Source organism: Taudactylus pleione, unplaced genomic scaffold, assembly GCF_031769625.1.
Source record: "Taudactylus pleione unplaced genomic scaffold, aTauple2 ptg000207l, whole genome shotgun sequence".
Taxonomy (NCBI): Eukaryota; Metazoa; Chordata; class Amphibia; order Anura; family Myobatrachidae; genus Taudactylus; species Taudactylus pleione.
Genome location: NW_028284609.1, coordinates 4,467,150 through 4,485,693, shown reverse-complemented (window position 1 = coordinate 4,485,693; position 18,544 = coordinate 4,467,150). Strand labels below are relative to the sequence as shown.

General features: G+C 45.0%; 2 protein-coding genes across 2 annotated transcripts in view; one reads left to right on the top strand and one right to left on the bottom strand.

Moving 5' to 3' along the window:
• Positions 1 to 16,522, top strand: part of LOC148517857 (monocarboxylate transporter 2-like) — a 284,753-nt gene extending 268,231 nt beyond the window's left edge. Inside the window, exon 7 of the mRNA XM_088478118.1 lies at positions 16,466 to 16,522. The gene's annotated coding sequence lies outside the window, so the exon portion shown is untranslated. The remainder of the gene's footprint in view (positions 1 to 16,465) is intronic.
• The window catches only part of LOC148517856 (transient receptor potential cation channel subfamily M member 2-like), a 248,125-nt gene that overhangs the window by 17,248 nt on the left and 212,333 nt on the right, over positions 1 to 18,544 (bottom strand). Inside the window, exons 28-31 of the mRNA XM_088478123.1 lie at positions 17,027 to 17,103; positions 8,163 to 8,258; positions 1,865 to 1,951; positions 1,336 to 1,441 (exon numbers count right to left, since the gene is read on the bottom strand). Coding sequence (XP_088334249.1) covers positions 1,336 to 1,441; positions 1,865 to 1,951; positions 8,163 to 8,258; positions 17,027 to 17,103 — 366 coding nt within the window. The remainder of the gene's footprint in view (positions 1 to 1,335; positions 1,442 to 1,864; positions 1,952 to 8,162; positions 8,259 to 17,026; positions 17,104 to 18,544) is intronic.

Below are 18,544 nucleotides of genomic sequence, written 5' to 3'. Positions count from 1 at the left end.
CTGTCCCTGGGACTGGCCCAAGCCCTCTCAGTGTCACCCCCGGACAAGCTACTGTGAGGTGGAGTCCACTCCTACTCCTCTGGAGACTGTTAGGAGATCTGGGACCAGCTGCTGGGGGCACTGCAGAGACTCTGTGAGGTGCAGGGGATTTGTCTGTGATGCGGGAAGGAGTGTGGGATTCATTCGGCCTGGCTGGAGGAGGCAGTACACGAATGGGCGTACTGCCTAGAGAGCTGCGAGCAGCTGCTGGTGGGACTCCCATCCTTGTACCAACAGATAGCACTCTACAAGGTGTGAGGGGGCTGGGTGCAATGCTCTTCTGATAGTACTCTACAAGGCCAGGGACAATGTACTGCAGATAGCACTCTACACGGTTAGAAGGCTGTGGGCATTGCTCTGCAGAGAGCACAATACAGGGGTGATGGGGAATGGGTGCAATTCTCTGCAGATAGCACATTATAAGGTAAGGGGGGCTGAGAGTAATCTGCAGGGACTATACTCTTCAGAAAGCACATTACAAAGTGAGGAAAGCTGGGGACAGTCTTCAGATAGCACAGTGAGGGGGACAACTGCTCCCCCCAGGGGCATATCTGTAATGGGTGCAGGGTGTGCAGTGCACACGGGCCCCCAGGTCCAGGGGTGGTCCGCACATCCTGCACCCATATTATCTAAAACTTACCTCTCCGAGGTCCAGCGTTGCTTTCTCGACAAACCAGAAAATGGCCACTATGGCCATTTTTCCAGCATTTTGTGCATACGCTGTGAGAAAATCGCCCGGAAAATGGCAGCCCTGCATGCACAGTAGACTCTGGGCACACTCTAGTGCCCAGAGTCTACTGATTCTGTGGTGGCCGACCAACTGCGTCAGGGGTGAGAGGAGGGGGTCCATGATGGGCGTGCACATGGGTCCCCTCTCTAAAGACGCCCCTGGTTCCCCCCCTTGTAGCAGGAGCTCCGCGCACATTTTTTTTTTTCAAATTTTTTGGAGGGGGAGTGTGGCCATGCCCTTCAAATTGTTAATGCCGTTCCCAGTACCTAGGCCCATGTCTGCTCTCAACGGCTCTGCACATTACCCAGAGTGGCCTCCAATGCACATACCTAAAGTGTCCAGAAATGCACATTACCCAGAGTGGCCTGCAATGCACATTACCCAGTGTGCCATGGGGTATACATTACCCTGCATTGCACAGAATTTAGTTTGCTCCACTACATTACTCTCTGGCTTCCATGCAAAGAGCCGCAAACATCTTCTCCTGACCCCTATAGTATTGTGCTGCCACTTAGGCTCCTAATGCTGCAGTATATTATTATTGGAGAGAAAGATTCTGGCCTTACCCCTGGTAATGCCCACAGCTCATTTCCTCTTAGCTTCACTACCAAAACCTCCAACTTCTTCCGGGATTTCTTACTGATGGACCCTCCATTCACATTCATGCTCCGTCTGGGGGTCAGGACACAAGATGAACATGTTAGCGAATAAGCATTAATCTCCTCCTTATAAATATAAACCATAAGGAATGACTGCAATAATGAGGCAGATTTATCAAAATGATTTTTAAAGTGGTTCTTAAACTTAAATTAATTAAGTTTGCATTTATTTCATTAGAAAAACTCAAAACTTTTGCATTTATACGATTACTATTTGAGTGTACTAACTTCCTATAACCTGTGATGGTCCTGTCTGAATAGAAAAATATAGACACAATATTTAGACCTCTTTATAAAGAGAAGATCAGAGTCACCTCCAGGTTACTGCAGCAACAAAGCAAATCAGCCTGCACTCGCAGTAAGTTTCACAACCCATGTACTTGCTTACAAACGTGTGTCACATATGTTTTGTGGTCAAGGATATATTACATCTCACCGTGTTAGTACTGGATGAAGAGAATGATTTGGTCCAAACCAACGCAGGCTCCCCACTCCTTGTAGTCCGGTGCGTCCCATTGGGTTTCTGAGGAATGTATAGCACAATTATTACAGTGCTAAAGTGTAACTGAGGAACATTATAGACACAGGGTTTGCATCAACAGTGCACGGAGTCCAGTTGTATGGCAGATTTTGCATTCATCACTCTAGCTGCAACTAAATGGTTTCCAGACTTTCCCTTTTAATCATGAAAGGACCATACTTTAGGGAGAATAGCAGAATTTAATGCATCCTGTGCTTTTGTTAGAAACATGCAATCACTCTCTTCTCATAAAACACTATAATCCCTTGGCCTTTTAGACACTGTCTTATACAGGTTCTCATCCCACTTATCAAATCGCTCTTCCAATTTCCATGTCTCTGAATCCACTTACTCTGCACGTCCATTATCAGTTGTAGACCACAATGCTAGGGACCTGATATAGAGTTGTACATTATTACATTCTCAACTGAGGGCCTGATTCAGACCCGCTCACGAGTCCCATGTGAACGCTTCCGTTTGGGGGCGGCCCCACTGACTTCACGAGTGGGGCTTGTGGCAACGAGACCCTACCACAAGGTCTTAACCATCGCGACCATCTTCCTGGCCGATTGCTATAGCTGTAGGTGGTCACCGGCAGCTATGCGAGCGGCCAGGAGGCCGCTCTAAAAAACAAGAAGGCCGGCCCTGATTCAGAGCGAGCGCTCTGTCAGAGCGTCCGGCTCTGAATCAGGGCCTGAGGGGGTCATTCAGACCTGCTCGTGAGCGGCAGTACGCTCGCAAGCGCGTCGATGTCCCCCACTGCGCATGCGCACGACGGAGGGAGCTCCGTCGTGCGCATGCGCGAGACCCGGAGAGCGACGGGCTCTCCATCGCTCCGGGTCTCGCACCAAAGGGTTGATTGACAGCACGCCCCCTTTGGTGGGTGTGCCTGCCAGACGGAGGCGTTCCCATGGGAACACCTACCATCTCAAGCCAGCCCCACTGACATCACTAGTGATGTCAGTGGGAGTGATTTTGGCTCCGATAGAGCCAAAATCACTCCAGGGCTTGCGGCAGCAAGAACCTACCGCAGGGTCTCCATCGCAAGCCCGATGGTCGCGATGGTCTTGACCATCGCGACCATCATCATGGACGCTCGCATAAGCTGTGGGTGGTAACCCACAGCTATGCGAGCGTCCATGAGGACGCTCCTAAAACAGGTAGGAGGGCCCTGATTCAGAGCGAGCGTTCTGGTCAGAGCGTTCAGCTCTGAATCAGGCCCTGAGTTCGCAATGTATTTCAGAAGATATGGTAATCTCCTCACTTGAAATAGTGTACGACAGACTGCAAAAGTCGCTACACCTATTTCACCCATCTGCGATATGTGCAGATTCGCCTGGGGTTGAGAACACATCACCATCGATGCAACATCAGTGAGTAAGTCCTGGGCTGTGCAGATTCTGGGTCAACTGTTTCTCTAAAACTGGCCCCTGAGACTGGGGTTCTGCAATTGGGATTGCAGCTGCGAGTGCAGACACACCCCTTGAACTCCCATATCATGGCCATGGACCGCCCTCTTTTTGTGAACACTTTTGGTCACCTCCCCGACTACACCCAGAAATGCCCATAGATCACAGTGGTCTGCTTAGGACCTGGCGATCACGGAAACATTGTGAATGCTGTTTCAAACTTTAGTTCAAGTGTGTTTGCACATGAACAGTAGCAAAAAAATGCTGCTCTGCGTTAACATCGGCATAGCGTACAACTCTGAATAAAGTAAAAGATCCTCTTCATTCTCTATACCACCTCTCATAATCAACTCATAAAATCCTTCTTATCTCACTACAGAATAATATTAACACCAGACAAGTGACAACAGAAGCAGAAAACCTGACATCTCTATTTCTGCGGACAACACATCATGACTAAACCCTACCTCTCTAGCTCCCTGTTTAGATGTCATTCTTGTTTTGTCCATTATTCCCCACATTTAGTCTGCATCCAAATCCTGTTACATACATCTAATAAACATTTGCAGAATATGGCCATTTCTCACACAATACAATGCAAACTCACTAATACATGCAGTCATTAGGCCTTATTCATTGGTGGATGCAGTTGCCATGTGCAAATACTCTAATGACTTAGCTGATGTTTTGGATGGGCCCGCACTGAGGGCCTGATTCAGAGCCGCTCGCTCTGACAGAGCGCTCGCTCTGAATCAGGGCTGGGCTTTTTTTTTATGGAGCGGCCACCTGGCCGCTCGCATAGCTGTGGGTGACCACATGGTCGCGATGGTCAAGACCATCGGGCTTGCGACGAGACCCTTGTTGTAGGGTCTCGTGGCTGCAAGCCCCAGAGAGATTTCGGCTCTAACAGCCGGAATCTCTCCACTGACATCACTCATGATGTCAGTGGGGCCGCCCCCAAACAGCAGGCGTTCTCATGGGAACGCCTCCATTTGGGCAGCCACCCCCGCGGCCCGACCACCAAAGGGGGCGAGCTGTCACTCAACATCGACAGCTCGCCCCTTTTGGTGTGAGAACCCAGAGCGATGGATTTGCCGTCGCTAGCCGGGTCTCGGGCATGCGCACGACGGAGCCGGCTCCGTCGTGCGCATGCGCTGTGGGCCACCATCAACCCGGTTGCGAGCAATCAGCGCTTGCGACCAGGTCTGAATCAGGTCCTGAGGCCCTGATTCAGAGCCAGACGCTCTGAAGAGCACTCGCTCTGAATCGGGGCGTTTTTTTTTTTTTTTGGAGCGGCCTCCTGGCCGCTCACATAGCTGTGGGTGACCACCCACAGCTATTGCGAGCGTCCAGGATGATGGTCACTATGGTCAGACCATGGAAACGCATGGAAACGCCTCCGTTTGTGAAGCCACCCAAACACCACACCTCCAAAACGGTGCGAGCTGTCGATCAAAATCGACAGCCGCCCCCTTTTGGTGTGAGAAGCGGAGCGACGGAGCGCCTGTCGCTAGCCGGGTCTCGCGCATGCGCACGTTGGAGCCGGTTCTGGCGTGCGCATGCGCAGTGGCCTGACATCGACCCGCTGAATCAGGCCACGAGTCTGCACATGTGCCCTCTCCTCTCTTAAAATGCCCTTGGCCGAAACCATGTTTTCTGCATATGGGATTGCAGTCACAGTCTCCGACATGCCTGTGTTTTGCTGACACTCCCCTATTCCCTCCCCAAATGCTCCCTGTCAATCACACTGCAGGAAAATAGTCACTGTGACTGCTGATGGTATTGTAACTTGACGCATGCATAGTGTGACTGAGATGCATGCTCAGACCGCTGATAGTCGCTCAAGTGAGAAAACATCTGATTTGCATCCATTTCTTAATCAAACCCAAAAGATGAAACATTGGTTGCACATCGAACATCTGAGTAACCCTATGTTGTCTCAGAAAGTCTGTCTCACGTAAGATACCAGGGCCTTTCCATCTGCATACAAATTCATAGAGGCTCTCTAGCAGGGCCGTAGCTAGGGTAGTGCGGCTGGTGCCATCACACAGGGCACCACAGGGCACCACCGCGCTGTTTGGGCCTGTCAAATTTCTTTTTAGTATCACTCTCACTTGTAGCTTCCTCTTATTTCATCCCAGCATCTCCTGGCCTTTCCTATCTCTTCCCTGGCCCTTCCCCATGAGGCCATTGCCCTTTTTTGGGTGCATTTTGTCCCTTTGATAAATGAGGGGGGTGCCAATGCTCTTTCTGGCACAGGGCCCCAAAAAGTCTAGTTACGGCTTTGCTCACTAGAGTACACCCAGAAAATCGTTCCAACACACCTGAGTATTTGTAGCCACTCCCCGTTACCTCCCCAAAATGCTAATTTTGCAAATAAATCCTCACTGTATTCGCCATTTTTATGTCAGATTCAGAGTTTGTATAGTACCCAGAACTGGGGCCATAGGACAGGACTGACTAGAACTAGAGTGATTTAACTAGGAGGTTGAATGAAACTTCTCCTCATTCAGTATCACTTATATAGCATATACAAAAACAAGTAAATCTAGGTCTGCTTAAGTATGCTACTTGGCAATAGTAGCTAAACCTTTAACAGTCTAGTACAAATGAGTGCAAAGGAGTACTGGAAGGATCAGTCTGTAACACACTATAATTTGTGTGTGTGCAGATGACAGCTGAAGGAACTTGAACAGTCGGGTTGGGTACGGGATGCCAGTGCTCAGGATACCGGTGATCAGAATCCCGACGCCGGCATCCTGACAGTGTTAGGATACCAACACCTGTCGGTAAGTATCCTAACCCTATCCCTAACCCTCTCTGCAGCCTAAACCTAACCTTCTCCCCCAGTTGTCTAACCCTAGCCCCCCCTCCCCCACAATCTAGCCCTAACCCTCTCCCTAGTGCCTAACCCTAAACCCTAACCCTCCCCATAACCCCAATACGTACCATCAGGATGCTGACAGTCAGAATGCTGGCGCTGGTATTCTGACTGGTGTCTGGGTGTCAGAGCCGGCATTCTGAGCACTGGCATCCCAACTGTATCCCAAACAGTCAGTAGCAGCTCTTCAACACAGGTGATATAGGTGAGAGAGACTACATGCAGGAAGCTAGGATTAGCAGACTGTAATGATGTACATATGCTTGCTGCTGGAAACAGACAGCACACTGGTGTAAGGTATTGCTCATTACAACAGATGAGCACATGGTAACTCTTAGTTGCAGAATGGTGAGCAATAAACAATCTTAGGGAAGTTGAACCCCTAATTTTTTCCCTCACAGGCAGCGCCCCATATGACCGAGAGATACAAGTGCTACCTTCATACTTTCCTTTTTAAGCTCAGAATGGTGAGTGCTGCTGACAGGCTGAATCCAATGGAAAAAAAGCACTCAGCTGAAATGGAGAGAACAGTACAGATGCTGGAGCTCAGGAACTGGGAACCACTCATGTCACAGGAGACCAGGAGTCCAAGGAGACTTGTTGTACTGGCAATAGGCAGGTGGCACAGAGCAGATTAAATAAGGAGCTCTAGCACAGGATTTGATGTGAGAGTCATGTGCAGCATAGAGATGCTGTGAATGGCTGAAACTACTCAGATACTTCAGGCAAGATGGCGATGCACAGTGCTGAGTAGGATAAATGGGTCTAAGTAACTGATATGTGACACTCTAATCCATTGTCACGCATGCTCAGTATGGCTAAGACGCATGTGCAAGAGCAAAAAAAAATCTCCACTACATACGACATCAACATTGCATCCACCTCTGTATCAGGCCCATTATCTCTGACATTGACTATTGCAATTCCCTCCTTACTTGTCCCTTCTAACCAGACTGTCACCATTACAATCTATACTGAACGCAGCAGCTGGACTGATCTTCCTTGTAAAACTTTCTTCTAATGTTCCTCCATTCTGTTATTTCCTACATATGTTTATTTATTTTACCAAACCCCATATAAAATACTTATACTACAAGGCCCTAAACAAAACTACACCAACAACCATTTCTTCTTTTAGACCCTTCAACTAAGCCCAAGATCTCCATCTTTCTTCCATGCTCATTATCTGCTTCCAGTCTTGGTTACAGGAATATTTTGGCATCCACTCACTCCCTTCCTCATATAACAAGACTTTGTTCTAGCATCCAGACTTTCAAGTGTCACTTGAAAAATCCCTTACAAACCCCTTAACGTCCATAACCTGCTCTTCCTGATTATCCCTCTTCCTCTACACAGTTCACTCTAATTTATATGTAGGAAGAACCTACTAACTCCCAAACCATCTTTCCTGTGAAACCAGGACAAGCTATATATATATATATATCCTCATTATGTACTTTTCCACTGGACCAATATGCAAAATGTGCCTAATTCCCCTGAGATTGGGATAGTGATACTGATCCATCCAGGAATTAGGATTAGCCACTGTTAGGGGTATGGATTAGGTAGGGAATGGATAAACATTCCATTTACTAGTCTTGCAAAAGGTCTTCTATTAGGAGAACCTCTGTGACGTTATCTGACCACATAAATGTCTGATATATGTCTCTAAACATACATATATTTCTTTTAATCAACTTAATATTATTATTATTATTATTATTATTATTATTAACATAGATACCAGATTTCCTTGCTTCTTTTTGTCAAAGCTCCACCCACACACATGAGTGGGATCACTATCTGTAAAACCCCACAACTCATTACACTCCTTCTGGATTTATCCTAAAGGTTGCAGTGCTATGAATTACCCTATTGTCCCCACAACCAGTGTAAGGGGGAGGTGGGATATACTAACACTCACAGAGGTAAGCCATCCGCCACTGTGTATATTCCATGACAGCTTCGGAAGTCAAACAGGCCATCCATAGAATTGTATTTCCGGTTCTTCTGCTCCATCCTAGAGAAAAATACTAGGATATAATCACCATGAAATACTGAGGAAAATAATGGATACTTTATTTATTTTACACTAATATAATTTCTTGTTTTACAAATGTGCACATATTACATACATACAGTATATATTTAAACAGTGTAAGAACAACCACACTTCAGAAAATATGCAATAAATGCAAAGTTTCTTCAAACAATAAGCAACATTTCAGGCCTCTGTGGACCCTTTATCACCTATAGCCTTGTAAATATAATTCATGTTAAATTGCATTGCAAAATTTTGCAATTGCCAGCACAAATATGTCACATCCATTCAGGTACAAAGACTATTTATGAAACCCTCAGAAACTGTATTATATTATTAAACTCCCTATTGACAGATCACTCTTTGATCCCAGTGCATCAATCCCTTTAGGAAACGACATACAACTGTCTAGCATTTAAAATTGGTCAAATATATTTTGACAAACTTAAATTTGTTTCTTAATCAAATCTATATAAAATGGTGGTGGGAATACTATTAGTGAGGTAGCTAAAACAAGACATGCACACAAGAACCCATTCACTGGTGTTCAACTCTCCTTCCAACTTTACTTGTTGGACCCAAAGTATAAAACTTTGAGGAGAGCACACCCAATAAAACACCATGGGGTAAATGTAATAGGTTGCGAGTTTGTGAAAAATGCGAGTTTTGCACTAAACTCGCATTTTTTTACTAATTCACAAATGTACTCGAACTTTTCGGGCTTTACTATAACTCGCAAAAAACATATCGCATCCAGATGTTTTGCTATTCTTTAGTTAGAACTCGGGCAGTGTAATAGAGTGCGAGTGCTTCACTCGCACATATTACTGCCCGAGAACTCGCAAAAACAATAGACCAGCTTCAGGATAGCGAGTTTATTCTGAGCAGGTCAGAGTAGCACAGAAACATGCACATATCCATGAGATACGTGCATGTTTCTGGGTGTACATATAAAAACACTTTTAATTTAAAAAAAAAAAAAGACCTGCACCCCCTCCCTATTACCATAATCAGCACTTGGCTGTATAAAACCTGTCCTGGTTCTAAAAATACAGGGGGCAAAATGCGTAGGAGACCACGGTATATTAAGTAGCAGCACAGGGCTTTTCTGAGCCGGTCCTGGTTGTGAAAAAACAGGGGACAAAATGAGTAAGGGTCCCCTGTAATTTCCATAACTAGCACCGGACTTTTTCTTGTTTCTATTTGTATGGGAGGCTGATTACCTCCATTTGAACCAGCTGCTTAGTGACAGCGCTGTACTGATACACTATTTTTCCTTCACAATGATCTGTGATGGCTTCTGTATAACTCGCACCTTTTAATGCTAGTCAGATTGAAAGGTGTAAGTTTACATAGGGAAATACTCGCACAGATTCGCATAGTGTAGTAGCCTCGAGCTGAAAAGTTTGCAGGCTATTACATTTGCAAGTCCCAGCACCAACTCGCACCTTAAAAAAATGCCTGAAGGTGCGAGTTGGATTTTTACTTTAATTTGTGACATTTGGTCCCATAACTTCATAACATCATACAGCTGCCATTCTTTACCGCAAATCCGAAGTACCTAACTAGACGCAGCAGTCCACACCATGGACCTCATTCAGAGCCGGTCGCACAGAGCATGCGGTTGGTCTGAATGAGGGGAGGACCTCTTGAATTTTCAAGATGTCCTCCTTTGCGGTGGTAAGGCTGTGGGTTAAGACCCACAGCCTTGCGACCGCCTAAGGTGATGGTCGCGATGGTCAAGACCATCGCTACCATCGGGGCTTACGAGGAGACCCTAGGGTAGGGTCTCTCTTGTCGTAAACCCCGGAGAGCTTTCAGCTCTGTCTGAGGTGCCGTCGTGCGCATGCTCTGTGGGGGGCCATCGACCCGGTCCGAGCGCATCGGCGCTAACGAACGGGTCTGACTGACCCCCCATATCCTTGGTCTAAAACTAGAGAAATTATTAATAAATCACTAAAAGAAGCACAAGCTATATTACTAAAGACTAATTAGTAAAATTGATTAATGTATTATCTGATAAACATGTAACATGGATTAACACCTTTTAAAACAAACAAGTAGCATTAAAAATATATAAATGGACTCAATATGATTAAACCACCAGTTGCAGTTTGTGATTAATCCAAAAGGATATTTGATACCACAAAATAGGATTTGTCCAGGTAAATTGGTCCTTAAGAATATCCATATGTAGTTATTTGTAGAATTAGTTTGTATCAAGTATAGACTTCCAAATAAGACAATCAGGTTAAAGAATAAAATTGAATTATAGAATGCACTACATACTGTAGTAGTCCAAACTATCCACTGATAAATATAATTATGCAGACCCAGTATTACTCAGAGACTATGACCTATACAAATTAGACATATGACAAAGAACAAACCTCAACCTGACAAAAGCACAACAAACAACCCTCAAGGGACTACAAGATAAGAAACATCACAATCAAACCAGCAGATAAAGGGAGAGGCAAATGCCAGGGAATACTTCAAGACACCACCGCATACACTAGAATTACAGTAGACCCAACAAAATGAAAAAAGACCTATAACAATTCCTCACTAATCGGATGACACCGGGGATTCTCATAAGCAAGAATTTGATTCCCTCAACCCCACAAATCCAGTAACTCCAGTTTTTTACTACCTTCCCCAAAATCTATAAAAACAAAACCCACCCACCAATAATCTCAGTTATGAATTAATTGACAGCATACCTTTTCATGAATATTGATTACTTCCTCCAACACTATTTTATGAAGAAAAACAGATGTTTCACCTGGGAGACACCACACAGATCCAACAAACAATAAAAAACATAGCATGGACTAACAACAAAGCAACCAGGGATGTCACCTTCTTCTACACAGAGCATCAAACCCTGCACTCAGACACAACATTGCACCCAACACATTCCTAATTCCTACTAGACCCCATTAAATTTATCCTAGAACATAACTACACCTGGTTCAACAATGACTTCTATTTACAACACAGGAATTGCTATGGGGACTAGATTTGTGCCGAGTTATGCAAACCGTTTCATGAGTAGGCAGGAGGAATATTACACGTGGTGGAGGCATGACTTCAGTGCAAATTAATTCATATGGCAAAGATACATAGACAACATATTTTTCATCTGGCAGGGACCTCAAGACCTCCTCAAAAAATGAATTGACCACATCAAGAAAAACATACAGTAAACACAGTTGAATTCCTTGATCTAGACATGCACAGACAATCACAAAATAGAAAACATTCTTTAAGAGCAAAGACATTAGCAGTTACATACTGTCCACCAGTAGCCATCACCCAAACTGGTTGAACAACGTACCACTAGAACAGAAGAAAGAAGAACTGAAGTGGATATTCACACTTAAAATGAAGACACCAAAAGGCATGAACATTGACCTCAACATACAAGCAGTCATATGTAGATGAACTACAGAAGGACCACCAGTGAAATGTGTTTCAAGGGAATACGTTCACATAAAATATATCCCTAATGGCTCTTAAAAGGTTTATTTTTCTTCCTTACTCCCCTATTACATTTTTTTAAATTATTTTTTATTTTTTCCTCCTCCCTCCCCATTATGTTTTTTCAACTTTGTTTTAAATCTTTTTCCATCCCCCCTCCACCATTACATGTTTTCCACCCACCCTATCCCATGTTTTCCCAACTTTTTTTTTCTCCTACCTGCACACTCAACCCTCCCCCTACTGCATGTTTTCCACCTCAAGTTAAGTGACAGCACTAACTACCAATCACACTTGCCAAGCACAAAGGCAGGACCATAATAAAAGAATTAATCCCATTCATTTAAACAGTGACAGCACTGATACCCCCATCCTAAATATAGGCTAATGCCGAAATGCATTGACAGTGACAACATAGAATGGAACCCGCCAACCCCATCCTCACTTTCACACTACACAGGATAAGACTCTCTCTCCTGCCATAGAGACAAGCACCAGCACTGCTTGCAGATAAATCTCCAGGGCTGCAGGTTCATGGCTCCCCAATGAGAAAAGGGTTGAGTATTTTCAACAATTATCGATAAGACTATCAATTAGTAGGGGACACCATGTGTGAACATTGCTGTGCACATATACACACCTGTAGAGTCATAGGGCCTGATTAACTACGGAACGCAATACTACGTATGCATGCAGTTCAACTGCGATAGCAAGGCACTGCACTGCGATCGTGATGGAAACTTAGCACTACATAAGGACGCCCACTTTACCATACGCACATCTGTAATACTTAGCAGAATAGCAAAACCATCGGTACAATCGAGTACCATCAGACCAATATGCACACTTGCACAAGCCCTGACCTTACTCAGAAATTGCTAACAGCTACGCACGCTATGAGACCTCAGGCTGCATATGGCTTTGCAGTGGAAAATGTATGCATGCCCCTGAAATGGCATGCAAATGCACTGGTATGCCTGCGTTTGGCCGACCACCCAACCGTCACGCATGCGCAGAATGCAAAAATTGTTCGACTGCGTGCATATTAGCAACTGCCATCCTTGCTGAATTAGGGCCTGATTCAGAGCCGGACGCTCTGACCAGAGCGCTCGCTCTGAATCAGGGCCCTCCTCCATTAAAATGGAGCATCCACCTGGACGCTCGTATAGCTGTGGGTCACCACCCACAGCATATACGAGTGTCCAAAAAGATGGTCTTGACCATCACGACCATCGGACTTGCGGTCGGGTTTCCCAGCCACAAGCCTTGGAGTGATTTTGGCTCTAACAGAGCCAAAATCACTCCCACTGACATCACTAGTGATGTCAGTGGGGCCGGCTTCAGTCGGTAGGTGTTCCCAAGGGAACGCCTCCGTCTGGCAGGCATGCCCCCGGCGCGCCCACCAAAGGGGGCGTGCTGTCAATCAACATCAACAGCACGCCCCCTTTGGTGCGAGACGCCGAGCGATGGAAAGCCCGTCGCTCGCCATGTCTCGCGCATGTGCACGACGGAGCTCCCTCCGACGTGCGCATGCGCAGTGGGGAACATCGACCCACTTGCGAGCGTACTGCCGCTCGCGAGTGGGTCTGAATGACCCCATTAGGCCCATAGACCACAGATCTAAGAGTAATATAGCTCTATTGCTATACCTAAAGGGATTCCCTAAAAGAATCACCTGGCATCTCTCCAGCACACTTTGAATTGGGGTTATAGTGGTCTCTTACCATTATAATATTTTAAAGGGTTCTCCCATGTCAGCCTCATCATCATTTGCATAATTTTCACCCATAGTACAATTGTAGATCCATTTCGCATAACACAAAAAATGTCCCTTCTCCTACCAACACATAGTGATTGCATGTCCCTCACCTACCAGGAGACAGATGTTAGAAATAAGATTAGAGAGAGAATGAAGGAGAGGGGAGATGAGAAAAAAGGTAGCCGATAGGAGAGTGAGATGGGTGGAATCCGGTCTATAGATCTACAGTAAAAAGGTCGACAATGTCTAGATAGACACCAGATGTTAGACAGTCAATAGGTCGACTGGGACAAAGGTTGACAGGGAGAAAAGGTCGATAGACTAATGGTCAAGGTTAAGGTTAGGGAAACAGGGAAGAGAAGGGGGTAGAATAGTGGAGAGAGATATGGAAATAATAGGTGGAGACAGGGGAGAGAAAGAAAGAGACTGGAGGATTAAGGGGAAACAGGCAAAGAGACACAATGGGAAGAAAAGGAGGAGACAAGCGAGAGATGGGAGGAATAGGGGAAGACAGATGTTAGGAAAAGTGGGGGAGAGAGAGCGAGAGAGAGAAATATTAGGCGATGAGGCAGATAGTTGGGAGGAGATATGCCAGAAAGGGAGATGGGAGGAATATGGTGAGACTGAGGACAGAGAGAAATGGGAGGAATAAGAAATAGTGGAGATGAGAGGAGAGAGACATGGGATGAATAGGAAGATATGGGGAAGAATAGGAGGAGAGAGATTTGAAGAATATGATTAGTTGAGAAGATATTGGAGGAACAATGGGAGACAAGTAAGAGAAATATACCAGATAGGAGTAACAGGGGAAGATGGAAAGAGAGAAATGGGAGGAATGGGGGAGACAAGCGAAGAGAGAGACAGGGAGAATTGGGAAAGAAGGTGGATAGAGATTTCAGAAATAGAGAGATAGAGATGGAAGGAGTATTTATTACCAAGAGTTTTTATTACTAAACTCATTTTTTACTTTCAAAGAGCTCTTTTGTCAAATTCTTGGAACTCGCACTTTGGTAAATATAGCCCCCTGGTGATCCACCACCAATCTAAACCCATCTCTGTTTTTATCTGACAAATCATTAATAAGAATATTCTTACAAAGAACTAAGGATAACACAGGGTTATGGTTATGGTCTCAGCAAAAAAAACGCTTAGCAGCGGGGTTTCCTTGCTGATACCCCGCCTCTAAGCTCTCATTCGGGAAGTACCGTTCTATAGAACGGTACTAAGTTCGTGGATCGCGTTTTCGTTTTTTTTTTTTTGCCAAGTCCGGGGATGTCTACTTTGGAACGAAGAGGACAGAACCTCGCATAGGAGATGGTGAGTATGTTTTTTTTCACAGGTCCCCTATGGATACTTTACCGGACAAGTGGACGATGTTACATAGGTGAGTATGTGTACATGTGTGTGTGTGTATGTATGTTTAATAAACTTATACTGTCACGGTGTGTGTGTCCTGTGTTTTTTTAAACATTTTTTTACAGATGAACTACAGGTACTAGTGGGCCCTTAATGTCCTGCATGCTGGTACTTGTGGTTCTCCAAGTACCAGCATGCGGGGCAGGCTAGCTGGGACTTGCAGTTCTACTTGTAAAGACAATGTTTGATATTCTTTATTTACACCACACCACACAATCAACCCGCCACCCACCGCCACCAGGGTGGCGGGGATAGCCCCGGGCTATCAGCCTGGGCCTGGGGTGCCCAGGAGAGGGTGACCCCTTTATTGGGGGGGTCCCCAGCTCTCCAGGGATCCCCGGCCTGGGCTGACTAGCAGTCAGGGCTGATGCTGCGGCTGGGGGGCCCGGTGAAAGGGCTCCCCTGGCTGTGACATCAGCCCCCCGCTAGAAAAAGTCCAGTGCTGGTTCTGGAACATACAGGGGAATCCTACTAATTTTTTTCCCCTGTATTTCCAGAACCAGGACCGGATCAGAGCCCAGAGCTGGTTGCGCAGAATACGGGGGACCCCTACGTCGTTTGTCCCCCGTATTTTGGCAACCAGCGCTAGTTCTGACTAGCCCGGTGCTGGTTGTGCTTAAGTACAGGGGACCCCTACGTCATTTGTCCCCTGTATTTAAGCACACCCAGCACTTGGTTACTAATGCCCGGGGCTGGTTGCTCTTTTTTGGGGGGGTGCACGCCATTTTTTTCTTATTTTACACAGGTTTTTTTTTTATTTTCTACCACAGCAGCACAGACGGGTCTCACGGACCGGTCATTGCTCTGTGCCAATCACACAGATGCATGTAGCACGGATCTCCCGGGTTCGTGCTACATGCAAATGGGCACCATAACGCTGATTGGCTTCCTGTCTGCCACTGCAGTGCCACTCCTAGATGGGCCACGTGTTTGTGCCGCCCACTTGTGTCGCTTAGCATAGTCATCCAGCTACCTCGGTGCAACCTTTTGGCCTAAAAACAATATTGTGAGGTGTGAGGTGTTCAGAATAGAGTGGAAATGAGTGGAAATGAATGTTATTGGGGTTATTAATAGCGTAGGAACAAAAAAAGGCCCATTTTATGTGATTTTAGTGTTTTTTTTTTTTTTTTAAGAAAAAATCCAGATCCAAAACACAAAACCCAGAACCCAAAACACGGAAGGGTGGTTTTGGCAAAACCAATCCAGATCCAAAACACGAAGAAAGATCCAGATCCAAAACCAAAACACAAAACACGAAAAGTGGCCGGTGCACACCCCTAGAATAAATCTATTTGTATTCTAGAGCTGTATTCTATACACCAATAATTAGATTATCAAGTGATGTAGACCAGACTGTTGCTTAACAAAAGCTATCTGTGTTTACATAAAACACAGGCGATCTACAGTAGCTAGGTATAGCGTACCCCTTCTGTTTCACATCTAGCCAGACAGGGTAATTTGCTGTGCATGATTTACTCACCTAAATTAGCAAAATGTATATTGTATTCCTACGTCTTAACATCCTTAGAAAGAAGAAAGCAAAACACACCCCTACAGCATGAGGCTATTCTGAGGAGACGGAGCAGTTCAGTGTTTCACGGAGAACAAAGATGAGGCTGGTGTAAGAAGTAATGGTTCCTGCCAGCTGATGGAGATTGGGTGTAGGACTGTGAGACCACTTGATCCTCTTCCTTTGGATTTGTTACCCCAGGTCTCGTGAATCTGTGTGTTTGCCAGTGACAGCAAAACAGGGCCGCTGCCTTGCTGGTAGTCACTGATTCTAGGCTAAGAGAAGAGACTATGCCAGGGATTCATTATGGGAACTGTCATGTCGAACTAGTGGATTGTATTATCGAAGTGTGCCATGCTTATTATCACCCATTCTGTTCAATAAACCACCAGTGATTTTCACCTGCTACCATGCCAGGATGATCTGCAACCCTGTATCTTCACACTGGATATTACTGGTTCCTTCAACTTATTAATGTCAATATTCATTACTACTTATTCACATATAGTAAATATCACTCTCAACCAAATGACATAAATGACATAAAAGTGAGTTATTGTGTGAGACTTATTGACTTACTCAGTTTTCGGGTCATTTGTCCCCCGATCAGATCTCTCAGCATTATAAAGTGGTGGATTGTAGCCTGGGAAATCTACCTGCAAGTAAAGTGAGAAATTACATTATTTCATATTTATCTTTACATGTCTCCTCCATTTTCCTGGAAAACTCGGATCTTCTGTGTTTTTGATTGCATAATTTGCTCTACCCTGAATTGAACCAGGTTACACATAAATTTCCCCCAAAAAATCTGTTCTCACCATTTTTTTATCTCATAAAGGGCACTGTGAGGATGATTATTTTCTATTTGACCCTTGCATGTATAGGCAAAGTATCACTATTAGTTGAATTTGATATAGAGATTGTGGGGTAAATTTACTAAGAATTGTGTCTTGACAAGTTTTAAAAACACTGTGCATCGCAGTAACACAAGTGAGTTTTTCTCAAACAAACTCACAAATTTAACAAGAATTGACTGAATCGTGTTTTCTGATGGTGTATGGAATCAAGTTTGATAGTTTCATTGTATTTGGACTGAAATGTATAGACCTGCCTGTAAGCTGCATTTTTAGCAGAAGCACTGTATATGTGCTATAGGGTAAATAAAGTGTTAAAATAAAAAAATTGGTGTGTGGTCCTCCCCAAAAAGTATTACCAGCCCTGGACCTCTGAGCCAGTTCTGGTACAGGAAAATAGGGGGGAAAACAGACATGAGATTCCCCCTATTTTCCAATAACCAGCACCAGACTGAACCAGCCAGGGTGGTAATGGCACAGCAGGGGGACGGGACACATTGTGGGGTCCCCCTGCCAAACCACTCACTAGCTCTAAATTGGACAGCCCAGGGCTGACAATCCTCCAAAAGTGTGATCCCCCAAAATGGGGTCCCCCTTCCAAAGGATCAACCAGCCCTGGGCTAAAAGCCTAGGGCTCTTTCCTGCACTGCTGGTGATGGTGGGTGCAGGGGTAGTGGGTTAAATCATGCACTAATATATTTAATTACAGTTGGGCTACAAGTCCCAGCCAGCCTGCCATGAAGCACTTGTAGAACTACATGTAGAACTACAAGAGCCAACAGGCAGCTGACACCTGTACCCCCCCTGTGAAAAATATATAAAAAAAACACTGTACACAGACAAAAAATGTTTTATTACTTTGTTACACATTTACTCACCCACACTCACACCACATACTTACCTATTTCCTGATGCTGGTTGGTCCTCTTGATTAGGGGGTGATTGGAGACCTGCGCTACACTACTTATGTTTCCTATGTATGTTTCGGTGCTTGCAGCTAATCTCAGTTTGGGCACCCACCCAATGATTAAACGTATTTAGTGGTAAAGGAGATCAGCGCTACACCTGTTTGTAACGATTTATATGATATAAAAAAAAGGATTGTAAAAGGGATGGTATTCTAGTAATGTGCACTATGTTATAGTCCTATTACAAATGTAAATCAATTAGTTGGTTATTTAGTAAACCAGCCCACCACAATATAAGACAGGACAAGCTGTTACTTAGAAACCAAATTATATTT